We start from the raw sequence: 22,539 nt of genomic DNA, 5'->3' as shown, positions 1-22,539 counted from the left end.
GCTTTGCTGGGAATTCAACAGGCCCTCGAGAAGTCAAGATCAATCATCCAGACTTCGCACGGAACACGTTCAAAACTATCAAAAGAGGTTACTGAGGTGATAGATCGCTACAGAGTTGGTTTTGGTCCGTTCCAACTCGGTGCGAAAACCATCGCCGTGCTAGTTATGCCCGAGGTATGATCCCAGATGGTCGAATTTCACACAGATTCAGAATGCTTGTGGAATCACCAATTAGGGGTTCTTAACATTGCAGTTATCACTTCTCATAGTTGTTTCATATGGATCTGAACAAATTTTATGGATTTCGTGATGTCTCACATTCAAGAAAGCCTCTTGAATTTGTTTCATACATATAGCAAGCTCAAAAGCATGCAACATATTTATATTTGAAATTATTGGGCGAATCAGTCAAGACGCCGGAGAAGATATTCGACTTCAACATCCTTCGTTAAAGGCATTACCCACATATCATATAGCTTAGAAAGCACTTTTGGATCAACTTTACAGTGACTGTCACAGGCATCACCATCTTGCTTGCCTACACTGTCCTCCAGAGTGACATTCTGTCCAAATATCCTTGCCTTCTTCTCTACTCTCTTCTTGACCTTTTCTTCAACAGCCGTGAACGTTAGTAAGTTCATCAGAGCATTAGTGTCCTGCATTGAGCAGCAAGACAAAGGAACTTAAAGGCTTGATTCAGACTAGCAGTTCCTATCAGGCTATCACAAATGCTAATGCATGCTGGAGCTTAACATGGAAAGCACTTCAATGAAATAGGAATAGAGGCCTGTATGCAACGGTGCACCATAGACAACACACTCGGCAGTTATTGTTCAAACTTGAAATGTTAAGGTGCATGAATATATAAATAAGCGAACAAATTTTATGAAAAATGCAATAAAAATCTAGTAAGTCTATATAAGAGGTGGAAGATAATTTGGGGAAGCAGAGTATAAGGTGCTAACTAAATTAACCATGATATAAGAGGTGAAAGATAATTTGAGGAAGTAAAGTGTAAGATGCCAACTAAAATAACCTTAGCACGTATTGGTGGGCTATAATCTTGAGGCGCGTCTTTGAATTTCACCTCAGCAACATATTTGCCACAATGAATTCTTCTTGAGAGAGCCTACAAGCAAATAAATCAACGCATTTCACTGATCTCAAAGTAATTATCAGTAAACTAAAATGCTTTTTTGCAAATATATCTATAAACTAAAAACAAAAATTCTGATAGTAGCAATTATATGTACATTTAAAAGAAATGTTTGTGTACAACATGTACCTGCAGACATGCAAAATCTAATGCAACTGTTTCTGCATAGTTGCCATCATCGCCATCCGCAGTGAATAATGGTAGCAATTCATTGAAATACATCTTCCATATTGCATCATTCACACAGACCAATGAAGCAAAAGGGTGCAAAACCTACGAAGAAAACAAATAATAACTCAGAATCCCAGCGATAGTTAGTCATCACTCTTCAGTTCCTGATATTATATATATTTTTTGAAGTGCTGATATTATAATATTAAAGCCCAGTATTCACCTTTGGGCGACCTTTGGTAGGAAAGACAGGTGGTGGAAGATCTTGAGAGAAGAATGGAACATCTTCTGGCTTTTGATAGTGTCCAGCCTATGATATCTTACAGATGTAATTAGATCACGCATACAGATCTCGACAATGACAATTAGTAGTATATCACACAATAAGTTAACTATATGTTCAGTTGAAGTTTGAATGTTTCATAGGATGTCGTGGATAGGATACGAACATAAGCTATGAAGTCCTAAAATATTTCCCTATCTTATTTTTTCTGGTAATTATTTCCCTGACTAATAAAGCATCAACAAAGCAATCAACAATCAAATTGGCTATCTGCTCATACGAACTGGTCAGACTTCAGGTTCCTTGTTTGACCTTTGGAACAGGAGGTAATCTGGACAGTTAGCTAACCCTACATAAGCAAGATTTGACCCTCGGAATATGACACAAGCAGATGATACACGACCTGCACACCCAAAGGATCAAGTCAAGTCTGGCCACTACGATCTGTGTGACTGTTTCAAAGAGTACACTGCCATCACACTGATGATGACAAAGATGACTAACAAGTGATGAATGAAAGAAAAGGCCGTTAATTCCATCATATTATCCATGGATGGCTGTGTATTGAAGTGCTAGTGTGCTGCCTACATAGGCGAACGTTTCGCAAGGCCAAATTAGCCATGAAGAGTTTCCCCTGGAAATGCCAGAACTCCACATGCCTATGCAAGCTCATCGTGGCTGCACTACGATATGGTCAAAGCGGATGGAGCAGAGCAGCCAGATCAAAAACCTGAACCTGCTACAGTAACATGAAAGCCCAATCTAAACTGATCCGCGCGACTTCCGGCCACCCTCGTCCGAACAACTGAGTTAATCTGTGGATCCTCGGTGGGAAGTCAAGAAGGAACCAGGCTTGCCTTGGCGTGCAGGACCTCGGCTTCCCGAACGAAGAACTCGGCAAGGGAGCCGGCGGCGGCGGCGGCGGCCGAGTAGGCCGGCGTGTTGCGCGGGCGTTTGGCCCGCTCGATGAGCGCGAAGACGATGGAGTCCTCCTCGCGGATCAGCTGGTCGCGCACCTCGGCCAGCCTCAGCTGCTCGCCGCCCCCCGCGTCCATTGCTCTGCGCCTCGTCGGGTGTGGGGAAAGTGGAAGGCGCGCGTAGGAAGCTCGTCGCGTCGTGGTCAAGTGGCTTTGAAGATGTGCGAATTGCCGACGCTTATTTGACCATAGAACCAGGAAAAAACTAACGTCCAAACATGTGGCATCTTCACATCGTCTATACCTCTTTTTTATCACTTATTTTATCACATGTAAATAGATGACATTAGCAGGATTTTTTTATTTTCGACTTAAAAATATTTTATCTCCTAATTAAAAAATCAAATTAAAAATCCGTTTTCACCATTAAATCCATCTTGACGAGATCTTCAAAACTAGACCCCATGTTGATATATTTCGATGATTTTTTTTACTCAAAAGTTGTCATGATGTTTACACTGTACTTGGCATAGTGCTTAAACTAAAGTTGCCATGTGGCAATTTCAGTTTATAGAGCATGGCAATTTTAGTATTTTGATAATGACAACTTCAGTACTTTGATCATGAAAAATATTTTTTGTATGAACCATGGCAATTTTAAGTGCATGTATCATGGCAATTTTAGTTAATGATTCATAACAATTCTAGTTTCTTAATTCCCCGTTTTATAAATGTCAAAATTTACTTTTAAATGTAGAAGAAAATAGCTAAAACATATCATGGCAACTTCAGTGTAAACACCATGACAATTCATGTGCAATAGACATGGCAACTTTTAACCCAAAAAAATTCGTCGAAATATATTGATATACCGAAAAAGGCTTTCGCCCCGCTTTATATTATAAAGCAAATGCCCAAGCCAACAACCAACAAGGTTCAAGCACACAAACACACACACACACACACGCAAGATCCAGACATATAAGTAGTGGAGGGTTAATGCTGAGGGCACAGCTCAACAAGCCCTAAAAAACAAAAAGGCACATGCGCCGGGAGTGACACAACATCTAGTCGGGCTCCGGGGGTGGCGGGGGGAGCGGGGGCGCCAAGCGGAAGGCCATCGATCGAAGATCGGCGAGGAGGGTGTTGATGACGTCCCGGTCCTGAGGGCGGCTAAGCTGCCGCCAGAGCTGCAAGTAACCACACATTTTAAAAATGGAGTCAATAGCATGCCGAAGAGGCACCTTCTGTATGACAAGCTTATTGCGAACAGTCCACAACGTCTAGGCAAGGACCCCCACGCACAGCCATCTAATATGCCTGTAGCGAGGGGGTGAGGTTTGAATTTCCGCAAGCAGGTCAGGGAAGTTGGTGTTGCACCACTGGCCCCCAACCGTTTCACGAAAACAGGACCAGAGGAACTGTGCCGTGTAGCACGAGAAGAAGATGTGGTTGGCATCCTCTACCGTGCCGCACATGGGGCACATCCCATCTCCAGGTCCATGACTCTTAAGGACCTCAACTCCGGACGGGAGGCGGCCGCGGATCCATTGCCACAGGAAGATCCTAATCTTCAGGGGCAGGCGGATGTCCCAAATCAAACTAAAGGGCTCGGGGGCCGTCGATGGGGCGATAGCCGCGTAGAGAGATTTGGTGGAGAAACAGCCGGAGGGTTCCAGTCGCCAAGAGATGACGTCCGGGGAGTCGGCAACGTCTATAGGAAGGAGTGCGATGTCCTGGAGGAGGGCATCCCAAGCCGCAACCTCAAGGGGGCCAAAGGGGCGGCGGAAAGCGAGGCGCCCTAAGTCAACAAGGGCCGTCTCGACAGAGACCCGAGGGTCAACAACGATGTCAAAGAGAACTGGGAAGCGCGCGGCTAGGGGGGTGTCGCCAAGCCACCTATCAAGCCAGAACAGGGTCGAGGACCCAGTACCCACCGAAATGGATGTGCCAATGCGCAGAACAGGCAGCAGCTGGACGACGGCCTGCCAAAACTGGGAGCCGCCTCAGCGCTGACAAAATGCGAGAGGCTGCCCACGCAGGTACTTGTTCTGGATGATAGTAAGCCAGAGACCTCCATCTCCATTAGCAATGCGCCAGAGCCAACGAGTCAGGAGGGCAATGTTCATGCGTCGGGAGGACAAAATCCCAAGACCGCCCTGGTCCTTGGGTTTGCATACATCTGGCCAGCTGACCATGTGGTACTTCTGCTTACCCCCCTCCCCAGCCCAGAAGAATCTGGATTGGTATTTGGCGATCTCCTGGTGCAGGGTTTCATGTAGGCTATAAAAGCTCATGAGGAACCAAAGGAGGCTAGCAAGCGAAGAGTTGATAAGGATCACGCGAGCAGCCTTCGACAGCCAGCGCCCTTTCCAGGGCTCAACGCGATGTTGCATACGGGTCACCGTGGGGCGAAGATCAGCCACGGTGAGGCGCGAGTCACTAATGGGGATCCCCAGATAGGTCGTGGGGAAAGAACCCAACCGATAGTTTAGTCGGTCAGCAATAGCCTGTGTTTCCTCCAAGGGGTACCCAAGGACCATCACTTCGCTCTTATCGAAGTTGATGGTTAGGCCCGACATTTGTTGGAAGCACAGGAGGAGGAACTTCAAGTTAGTGATATCTAGGGCGGATCCCTCGACCATTATAATGGTATCATCCGCATATTGAAGGAGGGAGACCCCTCCCCCTCCGACTAGGTGGGGGACTAAGCCGCGGATATGACCAGCAGCCTTGGCCTTATCCAAGATGGATGCCAGGGCATCGACCACCATGTTGAACAAGAACGGTGAGAAGGGGTCACCTTGACGGACCCCACAAAGGGTGGGGAAGTAGGGCCCAATGTCACCGTTGATGTTCACCGTGGTCCGGCCACAAGAGACAAGCTGCATGACGCGGGTCACCCAACGGTGGTCGAAGCCCTTGCGAAGCAACACTTCACGCAGGAATGGCCAGTGTACCGTGTCGTAGGCTTTGTGAAAGTCTAGCTTTAGGAAGACCGCGCGAAGGCGTTTTAGACGGACCTCGTGGAGGACCTCGTGGAATACTAACACTCCATCGAGAATAAATCGGCCTTGTATGAAGGCGGATTGGTTCAGATGGGTAATCGTGTCAGCGAGGAGGGTCACCCTATTGGCTTACCCTTTGGCCAAGATCCGGAAAATCACATTAATCACTGTGATTGGGCGGAACTGGCGGATGTCCGAGGCGCCCGGGACCTTGGGGATGAGGGTCACAATCCCGTAATTGAGGCGCCCAAGGTCCATGGAGCCCGAATAAAATTCTTCGAACAGAGCCACGACCTCCGGCTTGATGGTAGGCCAGAACGTTTTAAAGAACGTCACAGGCAGGCCATCAGGACCCGCGGCCAAGGAGGGGTTCATCCCCTTAATGGCTGCGAGGACCTCATCCTCGTCAAAAGGGGCAACTAATGCCGCATTGGCCTCTGCCGAGACCAATTGCGCACCCGACCAAATGTCGGGGGCGAGACTAGCCCCACCCCATGGGGTGGGAGTAAATAGGGCTTTATATAAGCCGTCTACGTGGGTACGGATGGCCGAGCGGAGAATGATCGGCGTGTCTCCATCCCAAAGGCAGTGGATGGAATTGCGACGACGCCGGCCGTTCGCCACTGCCTGAAAATAGGCGGTGTTGGCATCTCCCCGAAGTACCCATCTCTGGGTACCATGTAGGCGCCAGTAGGCCTCTTCATCTGTGTAAATGGTGGAGAGTTGGTCTTCCAGATCGTATCGCATCATCCACTCATCAGGGGAGATCCCGGTCGAGTCGGCGCGGGTGTCCAGGGCTTGGATAGCCATCAGGAGGGCCTTTTTGCGCTCTCTAAGGTCTCGGCCCAGGTTGGCCCCCCAACCCTTCATGAATTGGCGGGCTAGTTTGGTGCAGAAGTGCCACGAGTCGACAGCGGACATGGAGCGATGGGGAGCAGAGCGAGCAAAAATCCAGCGAGCGACGACAGCCTCCCGGAAGCCGGCCTGATTGAGCCAGAAGGGCTCGAACCAGAATCGCGGCAGGGTGGAGGGCCGCTCGTCGGCGGTGGAGAGGAGGAGGGGGACATGGTCAGACCCGATCTGGGTGACAACCCGGAGCAATGCCAGGGGCAGCGTAATTCCCATTCAGGGGAAACTAGGACACGATCCAGGACGAATTGTGTCGGGACAATCTGCCGGTTCGTCTAGGTGAACCTCGCACCCGTCCGATCAAGTTCGCGGAGCCCCAGCTCCGCAATCCAATCGTTGAATAATTGCATCCGGGGGAAGTTAATCCGATCATTATTCTTCTTATCCGGGGATCAGATGAGATTAAAGTCTCCGCCCATGAGAACTGGGAGGAGGGAGTTAGAGATCTTCAGCTGCAGCTCTGCTAGGAAGGCCGGGGAGTGGCGGTGGTCCGCCGGTCCATACACAATAATGACCTCCCATTTGAAATTTAGGGCGCGCTCGAAGATCTCCATACTAACGAAGAATTCGCCCCAGTCCATGCCACCCACCTCAAAGGTGGCATCCTTTACCCCTAAGAGGATGCCGCCAGAGTGGCCTGAGGTCCCACTAGAAGGGAGCCAGTGCCAAGCGAAGAGGTGGGAGCTAAGGCGTTCAAGCTCCTGAAGGGCGAACTCAGTACGCAAGGTTTCCTGGATGGCAATGATGTCAATGCGTTCATCACGAATGTACTCAATGAGTTGGCGACGACGACCATCATGGCCGAAGCCGCGGATGTTCTAGAAAAGGGCCCGCATCTAAGCCCCCATCGGGGGGCTGCTTGACCCCAGGACACGGGAAGCGCTTTGAGCGCGGAGGGCAGCAGTGCGCGAACGTGTGCGGCCACGGATTATCCCATCGGCCACCGGAGGGGCCTGAACCATGGGGTTGGTGGTCGACCTCTCGGGAGGCCGAATATAACGCCCTCGATGCGGCTATAGCTCCCACGTGTCGAGGCACGACTTAGAGACATAATCGCATTGAAAGCAATGTCGCAAGTCAGGCAATCATTACAACATCCCATGTAATATATAACAAAAGGGGAAGAAACATAGTTGGCTTACACTCGCCACGTCATATCAAAGTACATAAATAACATCCATCATACAAACACTCATGGCCTGACTACAGCGCCAAAATAGAAGAAAACCCAACATGCGACAAGGTCCCAATCAAACCCCAACTAGGCACCACTACTGATCATCAGAAAAAGACACGTAGTAACGCTGAGAGTCTTCGTCGAACTCCCACTTGAGCTCGTACTCGTCACCTGGAGCGGAATCACCTGGACCTGCATCTGGAGTTATAGTAATCTATGAGCCACAGGGACTCAGCAATCTCGCACCCTCGCGATCAAGACTATTTAAGCTTATAGGAAGGGTAAGGCAACAATATATGTGGAGCTGCAGCAAGCGACTAGCATATATGGTGGCTAACTTATTCGCAAAAGAGAGCGAGAAGAGGAGGCAAAGCACGAGCGAGAATCTAGAGGAACAACCTGCGCAAGCATTACTCCAACACCGTGTCCACTTCCCGGACTCCGCCGAGAAGAGGCCATCACGGTAACACACTCAGTTGATTCATTTTAATTAATTAAGGTTCAAGTTATCTACAACCGGACATTAACAAATTCCCATCTGCCCATAACCGCGGGCACGGTTTTCGAAAGTTCAATCCCTGCAGGGGAGTCCCAACTTAGCCCATGACAAGCTCTCACGGTTAACGAAGGAATAGACCTCCTCCCAAGATGTTCCGATCAGACTCGGTATCTCGATAACTCAAGACACTTCGACAGGTTAAAACAAGACCGGCAACACCGCCCGAATGTGCCAACAAATCCCGATAGGAGCTGCACATATCTCTTTCTCAAGGCACACTCAGATGAGCCAGACATCGAGTAAGCCAGCCCAGAGTTGCCCCTGGTAGCCTCGGACATCGCTCGGTGGGACCAACACTCAGAGGAGCACTGGCCCGGGGGGGGGGGTTAAAATAAGATGACCCTTGAGTCTGCAGAACCCAAGGGAAAGAAAAGGGGCTAGGTGGCAAATGGTAAAACCAAGGTTGGGCATTGCTGGAAAAGCTTTAATCAAGGCGAAATATCAAGGGGTTCCCATTATAACCCAACCGCGTAAGGAACGCAAAATCCGGGAACATAACACCGATATGACGGGAACTAGGGCGGCAAGAGTGGAACAAAACACTAGGCGAGAGGCCGAGCCTTCCACCCTTTACCAAGTATATAGATGCATTAAGATAACATGGCAATATAATGATATCCCAACAAGTAAATAAATGATGTTCCAACAAGGAACGGCCTCCAATCTTCACCTGCAACTAGCAACGCTATAAGAGGGGCTGAGCAAAGCGGTAACATAGCCAATCAACGGTTTGCCAGGACATGGTGGGTTAGAGGTTTGACATGACAATTGGGAGGCTGACAAGCAAATGGTAGGCATCGTAGCATTGGCATAGCAAAGAGCGAGCAAACTAGCATAGCAAAGATAGTAGTGATTTCGAGGGTATGATCATCTTGCCTGCACAATTGTCAGAGTTGACTGGATCCTCACAAGCAAACTCAACGGGCTCCTCGGTAGCGAACTCGTCTCTCGGCTCTACCCAAACAAGACAAACAAGCAACAAGGATACAATCAACCACGTGCAAGACCAAGCAATAAGATGAAATGATGATATGCTATGCGGGATGCGATGCGGGATGCAAAATGCAAGATATGACAGGAAATGCATGAACCTGGCCTCAACTTGGAATTCCAAGGGTGCCACTGGAAAGATGATATGAAATCGCTTGAAAACGATATAAAGAACGCCGGAATCGGAGTTATGGTTTGGAAATGGCAAGCGTTTTAAGAATGACACCGGTCTACAAATTACAGCAAGTAGGCATCTAAATGCAACGAGATGAACATGCTACATCCACCAAACATGACAATAAAATACATGGCAGGGATGCACACAAGATGCTTAACAAAAGACTAGCACTAATCCACGGCCAATTCATCCATTATGAGGTTCAAACAAGCATGGCAAAAACGCAAATGCAAAACAGATTCCAGACTTAGTGAAATTAACACTTGTCTGAAATTTCAGATCACGAAGCCCTCTTCGGAGCAGCAAAACAACATGATACATGATCTGATTATGATAAAGAAGAACATGTCATGGAGCTACTCAACAAGCTTAACAAAAGTCCCTAAGTGACCTGAGGCCAAAAGGGATCACAAAATATACTAATAAGCACACGAACATAGCTAAAACACAATCAGTTTTCAGACTTAGTGAAAACTAAGACATGCTGAAATATAACTCACGAACGCATGTAAACAAGCTCGATGCACTCACTACGGTGCAAGTCATGGCAAGGCAAGCACACATCCATTAAGAAGGCACAAAATACAAGCAATACATGGCAAGAACAATGGCATAGCATGCACGGATCAACTACAACAACATCGGCAAAATCGCAAACGAGTTGACGATCTGCCCAGATTCACAACGAAGCAAAAGTAGAGCTTGATTGACTCAAGCTAGGGTGCTCCATAATTGCAAACAAAGACATGGATGGATAGAGCATAACATGATTAATAAAACTCCTTTACTGATCATCCTCAAAAGAGGTACGGATCACTAGGAAACAAGCTGAACATACAGTATCATGAACTAAATAATCCCAGACTTAGTGAAACCTACCAAGTCTCTGAAAACAGATTTACCGGGTGCCTCACTTTGCAAGTTTGCACAAGTCACCACACACATCGTAAAAATGCATGGGTTGCACCTCTAGAAAGAAGACAAAATGCTTAACAAAACATATGAAGGACTCACAGGCATATCATGCACACATTAATCATGACAAAAATGACAAAAGTCTAAGATGAACTAGCAGATTTGACAATTAACTCACGAAGCCTCCTTCTAACAGCATTTTGGGCATCAAGATGAGCTCAAATGAAAATGATGCAATGGAATGAAATGATGTACTCGTCGAGGCGAACATTTTGATATACTATATGTCCAAATCGGAGCTACGGATGCAAAGTTACGGGACCTCGAACAGGAGCATATGGAGTAAAAATATCCGGGACTTAGCAAAAAAAACAACCTCTGGATCCAGATCTTGGGTTTCGGGGCACGCGGCCCGAGGCGGCGGCACTATTCACCAGCGATCGCCGGAGTTGGGGACGAGGCCAAGGCGGCCGGTGGTGGCGGGCGGCGGCCGCGGCGAGGATTTTTCTAGGGTTTCGTGGGGGAGGAGAGATCCGAAACGGAGGGGGTCTATTTATAGGCATAAGTGGAGCTAGGAGAGTCCAAATGAGGTGCGGTTTTCGGCCACGCGATCGTGATCGAACGCTCTAGGACATGGAGCAGAGTTTGGTGGGTTTTGGGCCAAAAAGGAGGGGTGTTGGGCTGCAACACACACGAGGCCTTTTCGGTCCCTCGGTTAACCGTTGGAGTATCAAACGAAGTCCAAATGGTACGAAACTTGACAGGCGGTCTACCGGTAGTAAACCAAGGCCGCTTGGCAAGTCTCGGTCTAATCCGTAAATGTTTAAACCCCACACACGAAAGAAAGCTAGAATTGACCACTGGAGGAGAACGAAGCGCCGGAATGCAAAACGGACAACGGGAAAAATGCTCGGATGCATGAGACAAACACGTAAATGCAATGCACATGATGACATGATATGAGATGCATGACAAAGACAACAACACACGGAGACAAAGACCCAAAGCTGAGAAATAAAATAACTTAACGCCGGAAACGGCAAGAGTTGGAGTACAAAAACGGAAAGTTACATCCGGGGTGTTACACCGAAGCAGGCGAGCGCGGGTCTCAGCCAGCTTGCCATCTAGAATCTCCCAAGCCCTAATGGCCGCGATTTGTTCTAAGGGGGGACCGACCTCCCCCCTGAAAACAATGGCCGAGTCATTGGCCACCTTGGCGAGGTGGCCAAGCGGAGCAGCCTCAAGAGCGGAAAATGAGCAACAGGAAGAACTGGGGAGGTCGGGGTCCGCACCTGACTCGAGGTTCCGGACCGCCGTGCGGAGCTCCACGCGCTCGGTGATGGACGGCGCCGGAGAGTCGGCCGGCCGCGCCGCATCGAGGCAGGCACTGCGGCGGGAGGACCTCACCGGTGTCGAGGTGGAGCGGGGCCGCCTGGCGTACGCCACCGTCGTAGGGGGGTGCGCGGAGGTTGGCGAGGAGACATCCACAGCCACCGAGGCGGACGGGGCGGTCGGCGAGGAGAGGCGGACGTCGGAGGGCACCGGCGGGGGGAGCGGGCCGGCGAGCTCCAGGGTGATCTCGACCGCAACCCCCGCGGGTGGAGGCGACGGGGCAGGTACGACAGGAACCTCACACCCGCCTCCACCTATGGAGACCGGGGAGGCCGAGCCGGCGGGGGACGGGGGGTCTGGCCCCGACGGCGAGGAGCGAAGGGCGGAGACGGTGTAGGAGGAGCAAGGCGACGAAGGCGGGGCGACGAGGAGGCCCACACTGGAGATGTCACTGGCCGACTCCGACGGAGACTGAGAGGGTATGACCGGTGGGGTGGCCAAGCGGAGGGCCACCGCGAGGTCAGCGGCCGACACTCGAGTGCGCCCCGCCCCGGAACCGCCACGACCCGCTGGTGGGTTGGAGGGCTCCCGGGAGGGGGAGCGGGAGTGCTCCGAGCCGCCCTCGTCATCTCCTGGATCGTCGAGGCGGGAGTGGCGCGAGCGCCTGCGGTGGGAGTCGTCGGCATCAGCTGGGCCATCCCCCAGGTGACTATCATCAGAGAAGCGGGGGCGGCCGACGTGGTTCGGAGGCTCAGGGCAGATCTTGAGGTCGTAGCCATCGTCGTTGAAGAAGACCCGGATCGTGACATGGAGCTTGGAGGAGTCCAGGCACTTCACCTTGACCCGAACCTCCTCCTCCTTGCGTAAGGAGAGCTCGTCGACCACCACCACCTTGCCTAGGATCTTGGACATACTGCGGATGACTCGCTCAGACCGGGCCACATCTGGCAGGCCGGCAATGAGGAGCCAAGCAGTGTCCAGGACAGCGACAACCTTGGGATCCCACCGCGGCTCAGATATGTTCACCACAATGTCGTTGAGTGCCAGGGTGATGTTGTTGCTGCGGGTACAGAATCCCATACTCATAGCGTCGGGGAAGATCACCGAGAAGGCATTGGAAGCGGTGGGGGCGGGTCACCTGCCAATCCCACGTGCACCTGCACAAGTGGTTGAGCTCTGCCTCAAGCAGCTCCGGGGTGGCGACGGCCTCGCCCACGACCGTCACAATCGCCAGCAGCGAGGGGGGGGAGGGGGGGATCTCTGGAACCTCGATGTGGAAGAAGGCCATGTCCTCGATGTCGTGGCCGTACATCATGATCTCCTCCATCACCGGGCGATCCGGACAGAGAATCGCGGGGTGCCCGACATCCTTGCACAGGTAGCACATCGGGGGGTTGGGACAAGCCACCTCGAAGTGGCCGGTCAAGCCGCAGTTGAAGCACGGCGGGCCGTCGGAAGAGGCGTTGGTGCCCGGAGGGGGAACCGCGGCGGCGGTGGAGGCGGCAGCCTGAGGGCGCGGAGGGCCCTTCTTCTTCTTCTTCTTGGGACCCTGGCGCCCTCGATTGCCATTACCGCCGTTAGACGGCGGGAACGCAGCCTGGGAGTGGGGAGGCTGGTAGCGACGGGTGGCTGGGGCGCTGTTGGGGTTGGTGACGGGCAGCGGGCGGGGCGGGGAGGGGGACTGGTCCCGGTGACGGCCAGGCGAGGGGGACCGCCGCCGCGAGGATGGCCTTGACTCACCGGTCGGCGACCTACCACGGTCCCGCAACGCCGCTTGAGGAGAGGAGCGGCGTGCCGGGGAGCGCGAGCGGCGGTCGTCGCGGGCCGGCGAGCGGCGCGAGGGGCGGGGGGGGGAGAGCGGCGGGAGTTGCGCGCCGGGGAGTGGAGCCGGCCGGGAGGAGAGCTACTGCCGTAGGTCGGCCTCACGCCGGTGGCCATTGGGGGAGGAGCGGGGCGGGTAACGGCGCTCGTCGGCCCGGCGCTTGGGGCGCCCCGCGTCGTCCCCCCATTCCCGAGTCATGGACGGCGTGGGGAGAGAGGGGGGCGTGGGGAGGATGGCGGCGCCGACGAGTAGGGATCGGGGCGGGGTGGCTGGAATTGGCGACGCGGGTGGGGGGGGAAGCGGGGGACGAGGGAACCCTACTGGGGGCCATATCGACCGCATGCTTGGGCCTGAGGCCGCCAGAGGGCGAACCTGGGCCGTGCGGGGCGGAACCGGCCCGTCGAGCCGGCCCACCCCAGCCGCAGAGGCCCGCATCCCTTGGGCCGTAGCTGTGTCCACCATCCTAGGGAGGGGGCCAGCAGCCAGGTCCATAGGCCGGCCCAAGAGCACCGCGGCTCGGTATGAGTGCCCTGGAGTGGCCAAGCGGGGAGCTAGGGTTTCCCCGTGCGCCGCCACGGTGGCCGCCGGCGGGGGCGTACGGGGACGGCGAGGGGAAGGCGGGGCGGGGATGCGACCCAGAGGGAGGGGCCCGGAGGAACCGCGCGATGGGAAGAAGGGCCGGAAGGGAGCACGTCGGGAGAGGACCGGGGCGAGCTCGGGCGGGCTCGCCGGAGCCGGACAGGCCAGAGCAGAGGAGGTCATGGCCGGAGTCGAGGGTTTCCAGGAGGCGCGAGCAGGGCCGCGATCCGCGCGGCCGGCAACACCCCAGCTGCCAGCGCAGCGTCGCCGGGAGGGCATCCCAGAACCCAAGGCCAGACCTTGCATCCCCCGTGCCGGAGAGGCGGCAGGAGGGAGACGCCGGCGCCGGCCCGACCCACGGGCAGCCGAACTCCCACCCCTGGGAGTAGGGCCACCGGCGTGGTCGGGCATCAGCCGCGGCGGTGCCTTGGGAGGGACACGGTCCCGGCACACGACGGGGCGGCCAGCGACGACGTCGTTGGCCTCGGCGACGTCAGCCCACACAATCCGCGGAGAGCCAGAGGGGGGGTCGGCGGAGGGACAGGGGCGGCGGACGCCGGCGAGGGGGCGGAGCTCGAGGGAGGGGACAGGGGGCCGGGCGGCAGCGGGGCAGCCGCATCGCCTGCGTCGCCAGGGGCGCCGCCCGAGCAGTCGCTAGACGCCAGTGCCTCCATCGTTCACTCTTCAAATGGATTCCAACCTCAACCTTTTTTTTGCGAAAAGATCTTCAAATATATTGATATGAGATCTAGTCTCAAAGATCTCATTGCGAGGGATTTAATGGTGAAAACGGATTTTCAATCGGATTTTTTATTTAAGAGATAAAACATTAAAAAAAACTGAAAATCCAAAAAGATTTCCACATTCATGCATGCAGTGATGTGACGCAGTCTGTGTGTTATAGGGCGTGTGGTCCGGTTTTGCTCCCACCACACATGTGGGCGTTAGCGTTGTCCTAAAATAAATTTACCCGCTATAAAAGATCTTTATGAGATCCTTAAAAGATCCCAAAGTATATTTTCTTTGAGGGAAATCTTAAAAGGAGCCTCCAATCCCTCATATGTTCAGGATTCAGGACAAATTTTACAGTTCACATCTATACCAATATAAAAAGACCCAAAGAGGCAGATCCAACTCATGTCGGCCATCGAACTACGTCAATCCAATGATCTAGACTGCTCCAATGACGAACGTAAAACGTGTTTAACGTGCAATTAATATCATACCAAATTTTGCACTGATCAGAGAATTAACATACAAATAATAGCATACCAAATATCTGCATGCAATTAATATATTACCTAAATATTAACGTGTGTTGCACGTGCGCATTTACTAGTTAAGAAAAATAGACGGTCGATGGGAGGGTAGTTTCAGGTCCAATCGTCAGAATGGTCTCCAAATTCCAGCCAATTTTTCGGGGATTGGGACGGATGGCAATATGCCGCTGCTGCGGCGGTGCGTGGATGGGGGGGGGATACTTCGGCGACGCTGGCCGGGTGGTGGCGCTATGGTGCATGTGCTGTGTGGCGGCTAGCGAGGTGTGCAGAGGTGGATTGTGCGGTGTGTGTGGTGTGTGGCGGCAAGGATTCTAGGAGACATGGGTGAGAGAAAAAAGAAGAAGACCACGAGAAATATTGGGTTTTACGATAATTTTTTGCGGGGTCTGTTTCATCGTAGTTTGCACAATAGCACAAAACAGGTTTAATGTTCCTCTTATAATGCTTTTACTGTACCGCAATATAAGGGATCGATTAGAGTTGCTCCTCTAAACTTTAGAGGAGTAAATGGTTGAGTATCATTTAGAGGAGCACTTTTCTTCTTGAAAAATGGTTGTTTCTAACAGATCCACAAATTTAATGGAGTAAAATATTGTTTTTCCAATTATTTTCAATTTTAATTTACATAGGACATTTCAACTACATATTTGCACACATATTAGATACAAACATAATAATTACGGTTCACATCATTCATGAATATTACAAATTCATAGTTTGCAAATCAAATCATTCAAATTCAAATACAGAAGGTGTAAGGGCATATTTATCCCTTAGTTGTTTTGGTGATTGATGACAATGCTTTTGCGGACTAATCATGTGCATGGAGTATTTTAGACATATCATGACTAGGCACAAGACGATTTGGTGCCCCTCAAAGACTATTGAAGACGACGTTTCTCTATGTTTCTTTTCGGTAGATTTGAGTCATAGGAAAGCCGTACTATTAATAGGGGGTCCGCTTTGGAAAGGTTTGGGTGGAATCATCACATACACATCTACTCCTTTTGCACCACCTTTCCTTTGGCTCTTTGGAGCATCCTCCGTCTCTCCTTGTCTATGCAAAGTGAAGGTCTCCTAATGTTGCTGAACTGGGGCATGCGGTAGTACTGCTCCTCGGAGCGGTAGTTCCATAGTCCCTTGCGGTAGTACTGGTGTTGGGGAACGTAGTAATTTCAAATAAAATCTATGCACACGCAAGATCATGGTGATGCATAGCAACGAGAAGGGAAGAGTGTTGTCCACGTACCCTCGACTTTAGTCACCACATGTATGATGTATAAAGTATATGGTATATACCCGTGATCACCTCCTGAGTGATCACGGCCCGATAGTATAGCATGGCAGATGGACAAGAATGTAGGGCCACTGATGATAAACTAGCATCCTATTCTAAGCATTAGGATTGCAGGTAAAGGTAACAACAGTAGTAGCAAGGACAGGCTATGCATCAGGATATGATTAACGGATAGCAGTAACATACTACACTACTCTAATGCAAGCAGTATAGAGGAGAGTAGGCGATATCTGGTGATCAAGGGGGGGGGGGCTTGCCTGGTTGCTCTGGCAAGAGAGAGGGGTCGTCAACACCGTAGTCGTACTGGGTAGCAGCGGCGTCGGTCTCGGTGTCTAGCAAGAGAAGAGGGGGAAGAAATAATAAATATAATGCAAACAAATGCATGACGATGCATGACATGACAAAGCGTGATGCTAGGTGTGCCCTAACACGGTACGAGGTGGTACCGGTGAAGGGGGAAAACATCCGGGAAAGTATTCCCGGTGTTTTGCGTTTTCGGACAGATGAACCGGAGGGGGAAAGTTGCGTGTTTGTTATGCTAGGGATGCGTGGCGGACGAACAGGCTACGTAACCGGATTCGTCTCGTCGTTCTGAGCAACTTTCATGTACAAAGTTTTTCGATCCGAGCTACGGTTAATATTCTATGATTTTTCAAAGTTTTAATATTATTCTGAAATTATTTTTAATTCGAAAATAAATGCTAAATTGCTAGACGCACCCAGCACAGTGTACACAAAAGTGTACCCAGTGGCTGACAGGTGGGCCAGAGGGACCCAGTTGACCAGTCAATGTTTGACTGGTCAACAGGGGTGGGACCCTCCTGTCATTGACTGTTTTAGTCTACTCTAACAATTTAGTTAGTTTGGTTAGTTATTTGGTTAATCTTAATTATGATTAATTAGTTGTTTTTAGTTTAATTAATCAAAATTAATTAAGTTAATTAATTCTTTCATTAATCCTTTAATTAATTAATTTAATTAATAATTTTATTTTTTTAATCCTTAAAAAACGTTCTGGGCATTGGGGGCCCACTGTCATAGGCCCGGGGGGGGGGGGCTAGCAGGTGCCGGGCTACCGGGCGCAGGGCGCAACGGCGGGGACGCCCGAGCGGGGCTGTGGGCACCGGGTCGACGGACCCGGGCGCGTGTTGGCTGGCCGGCGGCCACAGCAGGACGGCCGCAGCCGACCGGAGCAGGGTAGCGAGGTGAGGGGGAGGTGGCCAACGGGGGTGAGGTCAGGGCGGCCACGAGCAAGGCGGGAGGCGGTGCGGCAGGCGGCGGAGGCAGTGGGCGGAGGGAGCCCGAGCGGCGCTAGGCATGGGGCGACGACGAGCGCGATGCAGTAGCGCGCGATGCGTGGCAGGGAGTGGACGGCACGGCGCGGAGCAGAGGAGCGAGTGAGCACAGGGGCAGGCGCGTGCGTGCGTGTGGCCGCGGCGAGGCGGGGCGCTGGTGTGCCGCGAGTGGAGTCGGGGGAGCGCGAGCAGCGAGCCGCGGCGCAGGGCGGGTACAAGGGGCGAGGCGCGGCCCCGAGCGGCGTGCACGAGCACGGCGAAGCCCACCGGTGCACGAGCGCGCGAGCAGGGGCAGGGGGTCGCGGTGGCCGCGGGCGTAGTCCCGAGCGGCGCAGCGAGTGAGGGCGCACACGAAGGCACAAACATGGTCGGGGGCGCGACCATGGGGCAGTGGGGGCGCACGCAGGAGCGAAGGAGAGAGGAGGGGCGCTCACTGCAGGCATAGGGAACGGGGCAATGGGGCGCGGGGAGGAGATGAGGACGACGGCGACGCGGTGACGAGGTGCAGGCCGACTTGGAGGAGGAGGCAGGACGGCGAGGTGGCGATGGCGTTCGGTGGCGGCGTCCCGGTTCGGTTCCAGGCGCGGCGGGGCGCGGTCACCCCGATCCCGGTCTGGATCGGAGGAGCGAGGGGGAGATATTTTCATTGGGGGGAGTGGGGTGTCGGTGGAGTAGTGGGGGGAGTGGGGGAAAGATATGGCGGCGGGGTGGGCCGGCCGGTTGGTTGTGGCCAGTTGGGCCGGCCTGCTAGCTGGGCCACTCGGCCCGGGGGGTTTCTGTTTCCTTTTTTTGTTTTGTTTTCTATTTTTGTGTTTTCTCTTTTTCCTTTTCTATTTTAATTCAATTTAAAATATTTATGCATTTTCTAAACATGTGTTTTATTTATTATAATTACACTAATGATATTCGGCACCCATCGAACATTTTTGTTTAATATTTTGAAAACTTTTGTCGCTTGACTTGTTTAGATTTTAAATTTGAAACGGTTTTGAATTAACCCGAGATTAACTACAGTGACAGAGGTGACATGGCACCATTAACGCGAGATTACTGTAGCATGATTATCCGGGCGTTACAAATATTCTCCTCCATGATCAGATCGTAGAAACTTTATTTTCTTGTTACGATGATTTTCCACTTCACTCTGAAATTATTTGAACTTTTCAAATGTTTCAGATTTATGTTTCATCAAGAAGATGTACCCATATCTGCTCAAATCATCTGTGAAGGTCAGAAAATAACGATGCTTGCCGCGAGCCTCAACACTCATCGAGCTGCATACATCAGTATGTATTATTTCCAACAAGTCTGTTGCTCGCTCCATTGTTCTGGAGAATGGATTCTTAGTCATCTTGCCCATGAGGCATGGTTCGCAAGCATCAACTGATTCATAATCAAGTGATTCCAAAATCCCATCAACATGGATTTTCTTCATGCGCTTTACACCAATATGACCAAAACGGCAGTGCCACAAATAAGTTGCACTATTGATACGTCCATTTTGCATCATGCTTTTATATCAATATTTATTACATCATGGGCTGTTATTACACATTATGTCACAATACTTATGCCTATTCTCTCTTATTTTACAAGGTTTACATGAAGAGGGAGAATGCTGGCAGCTGGAATTCTGGGCTGGAAAAGGAGCAAATATTAGAGACCTATTCTGCACAACTCCAAAAATCCTGAAACTTCACGAAGGCATGTTTTGGAATATATTAAAAATATTGGGCGAAGAAAGAACCAGAGGGGGCCACCCACCATCCACGAGGGTGGGGGCGCGCCCCCTGCCTCGTGGGCCCCCTGGCAGGCCTCTGGTGCCCATCTTTTGCTATATGAAGTCTTTCGCCCTAGAAAAAAATCATAAGGAAGCTCACGGTACGAAACTCCACCGCCACGAGGCGGAACCTTGGCGGAACCAATCTAGGGCTCCGGCGGAGCTGTTCTGCCGGGGAAACATCCCTCCGGGAGGGGGAAATCATCATCATCGTCATCACCATTGATCCTCTCACCGGGAGGGGGTCAATCTCCATCAACATCTTCACCAGCACCATCTTCTCTCAAACCCTAGTTCATCTCTTGTATCCAATCTTTGTCTCAAAACCTCGGATTGGTACCTGTGGGTTACTAGTAGTGTTGATTACTCCTTTGATGCTAGTTGGTTTATTCGATGGAAGATCATATGTTCATATCCTTTATGCATATTAATACCCCTCTGATTATGAACATGAATATGATTTGTGAGTAGTTACGTTTGTTCCTGAGGACATAGGAGAAGTCTTGCTATAAGTAGTCATGTGAATTTGGTATTCGTTCGATATTTTGATGAGATGTATGTTGTCTATCCTCTAGTGGTGTCATGTGAGCGTCGACTACATGACACTTCACCATTGTTTGGGCCTAGAGGAAGGCATTGTGAAGTAATAAGTAGATGCTGGGTTGCTAGAGTGACAGAAGCTTAAACCCTAGTTTATGAGTTGCTTCGTAAGGGGCTGATTTGGATCCATATGTTTCATGCTATGGTTAGGTTTACCTTAATACTTCTTTTGTAGTTGCGGATGCTTGCAAGAGGGGTTAATCATAAGTGGGATGCTTGTCCAAGGAAGGGCAGTACCCAAGCACTGGTCCACCCACATATCAAATTATCAAAGTACCGAACAGGAATCATATGAGTGTGATGAAAACTAGCTTGACGATAATTCCCATGTGTCCTCGGGAGCGTTTTCCTTTATATAAGAGTTTGTTCAGGCTTGTCCTTTGCTACAAAAAGGATTGGGCCATCTTGCTGCACCTTATTTACATTTATTACTTGTTACCCGTTACAAATTACCTTATCACAAAACTATCTGTTACCGATAATTTCAGTGCTTGCATAGAATACCTTACTGAAAGTTGCTTATCATTTCCTTCTGCTCCTCGTTGGGTTTGACACTCTTACTTATCGAAAGGACTACGATAGATCCCCTATACTTGTGGGTCATCAACTATCATTATTAACTTTGCATCTTTTGGCTTCAATATTATGAATATGTGTATCACTACGATCGAGATTCAATAAACCATTCACCTTGGGTGTATGACCATTGAAGGTTTTATTCATGTAAACAGAACAACAATTATTCTCTGACTTTAAATGAATAACCATATTGCAATAAACATGATCAAATCATATTCATGGTTAACACAAACACCAAATAACATTTATTTAGGTTCAACACTAATCCCGAAAGTATAGGGAGTGTGCGATGATGATCATATCAATCTTGGAACCACTTCCAACACACATCATCACTTCACCCTTAACTAGTCTCTGTTCATTCTGCAACTCCCGTTTCGAGTTACTAATCTTAGCAACTGAACTAGTATCAAATACTGAGGGGTTGCTATAAACACTAGTAAATTACATATCAATAACATGTATATCAAACATACCTTTGTTCACTTTGCCATCCTTCTTATCCGCCAAATACTTGGGGCAGTTCTGCTTCCAGTGACCAGTCCCTTTGTAGTAGAAGCACTTAGTCTCAGGCTTAGGTCCAGACTTGGGCTTCTTCACTTGAGTAGCAACTTGCTTGTCGTTCTTCTTGAAGTCCCCCTTCTTCCCTTTGCCCTTTTCTTGAAACTAGTGGTCTTGTCAACCATCAACACTTGATGCTTTTCTTGATTTCTACCTTCGTCGATTGCAGCATCACGAAGAGCTTGGGAATCGTTTCCGTTATCACTTGCATATTATAGTTCATCACGAAGTTCTAGTAACTTGGTGATAGTGACTAGAGAACTCTGTCAATCACTATCTTATCTGGAAGATTAACTCCCACTTGATTCAAGTGATTGTAGTACTCAGACATTCTGAGCACATGCTCACTAGCTGAGCTATTCTCCTCCGTCTTTTAGGCAAAGTGCTTGTCAAAGGTCTCGTACCTTTCGACATGGGCATGAGTCTGAAATACTAATTTCAACTCTTGGAACATCTCATATGCTCTATGGAGTTCAAAACGTCTTTGAATCCACGATTCTAAGTCGTAAAGCATGGTGCACTAAACTATCAAGTAGTCATCATATCGATCTTGCCAAACGTTCATAACGTCCACATCTGCTCCTGCAATCGGCATGTCACCTAGCGGTGCATCAAGGACATAATTCTTCTGTGTAGCAATGAGGATAATCCTCATATCACGGATCCAATCCGCATCATTGCTACTAACATCTTTCAACTTAGTTTTCTCTAGGAACATATCAAAAATAAAATTGGGGAGCTAAACACGAGCTATTGATCTATAAAATAGATATGCTAATACTACTAGGACTAAGTTCATGATAAATTTAAAGTTCAATTAATCATATTACTTAAGAACTCCCACTTAGATAGACATCTCTCTAATCATCTAAGTGATCACGTGATCCATATCAACTAAACCATGTCCTATCATCACGTGAGATGGAGTAGTTTTCAATGGTGAACATCACTATGTTGATCATATCTACTATATGATTCACGCTCGACCTTTCGGTCTCAGTGTTCCCAGGCCATATCTGCATATGCTAGGCTCGTCAAGTTTAACCTGAGTATTCTGCGTGTGCAAAACTGGCTTGCACCCATTGTATGTGAACGTTGAGCTTATCACACCCGATCATCACGTGGTGTCTCGGCACGATGAACTTTCGCAA

The 22,539-nt window shown here is 50.3% G+C and overlaps 1 protein-coding gene across 2 annotated transcripts; it reads right to left on the bottom strand.

Moving 5' to 3' along the window:
- Positions 1–266: 266 nt before the first annotated feature.
- LOC123132477 (chorismate mutase 2, cytosolic) lies at positions 267–2,764 on the bottom strand. Of its 2 annotated transcripts, XM_044552277.1 has the most exons (5): positions 2,468–2,764; positions 1,551–1,637; positions 1,286–1,429; positions 1,037–1,129; positions 267–656 (listed from the first exon to the last, which is right to left on the bottom strand). In XM_044552277.1, exons 1-5 carry the CDS (start codon positions 2,663–2,665, stop codon positions 405–407), a joined length of 774 nt encoding a protein of 257 aa, XP_044408212.1. In that variant the 5' UTR covers positions 2,666–2,764; the 3' UTR covers positions 267–404. The 2 variants fall into 2 exon arrangements, with proteins under 2 accessions (XP_044408212.1, XP_044408213.1); XM_044552278.1 differs by lacking the exon at positions 1,551–1,637 and having other exon boundaries at positions 2,468–2,746.
- Positions 2,765–22,539: the final 19,775 nt, after the last annotated feature.

This window comes from Triticum aestivum, chromosome 6A (assembly GCF_018294505.1).
Source record: "Triticum aestivum cultivar Chinese Spring chromosome 6A, IWGSC CS RefSeq v2.1, whole genome shotgun sequence".
NCBI classification, from domain to species: Eukaryota; Viridiplantae; Streptophyta; class Magnoliopsida; order Poales; family Poaceae; genus Triticum; species Triticum aestivum.
The sequence above is the reverse complement of the archived record's forward strand: the minus strand, read 5'-3'. Positions and strand labels throughout refer to the sequence as shown.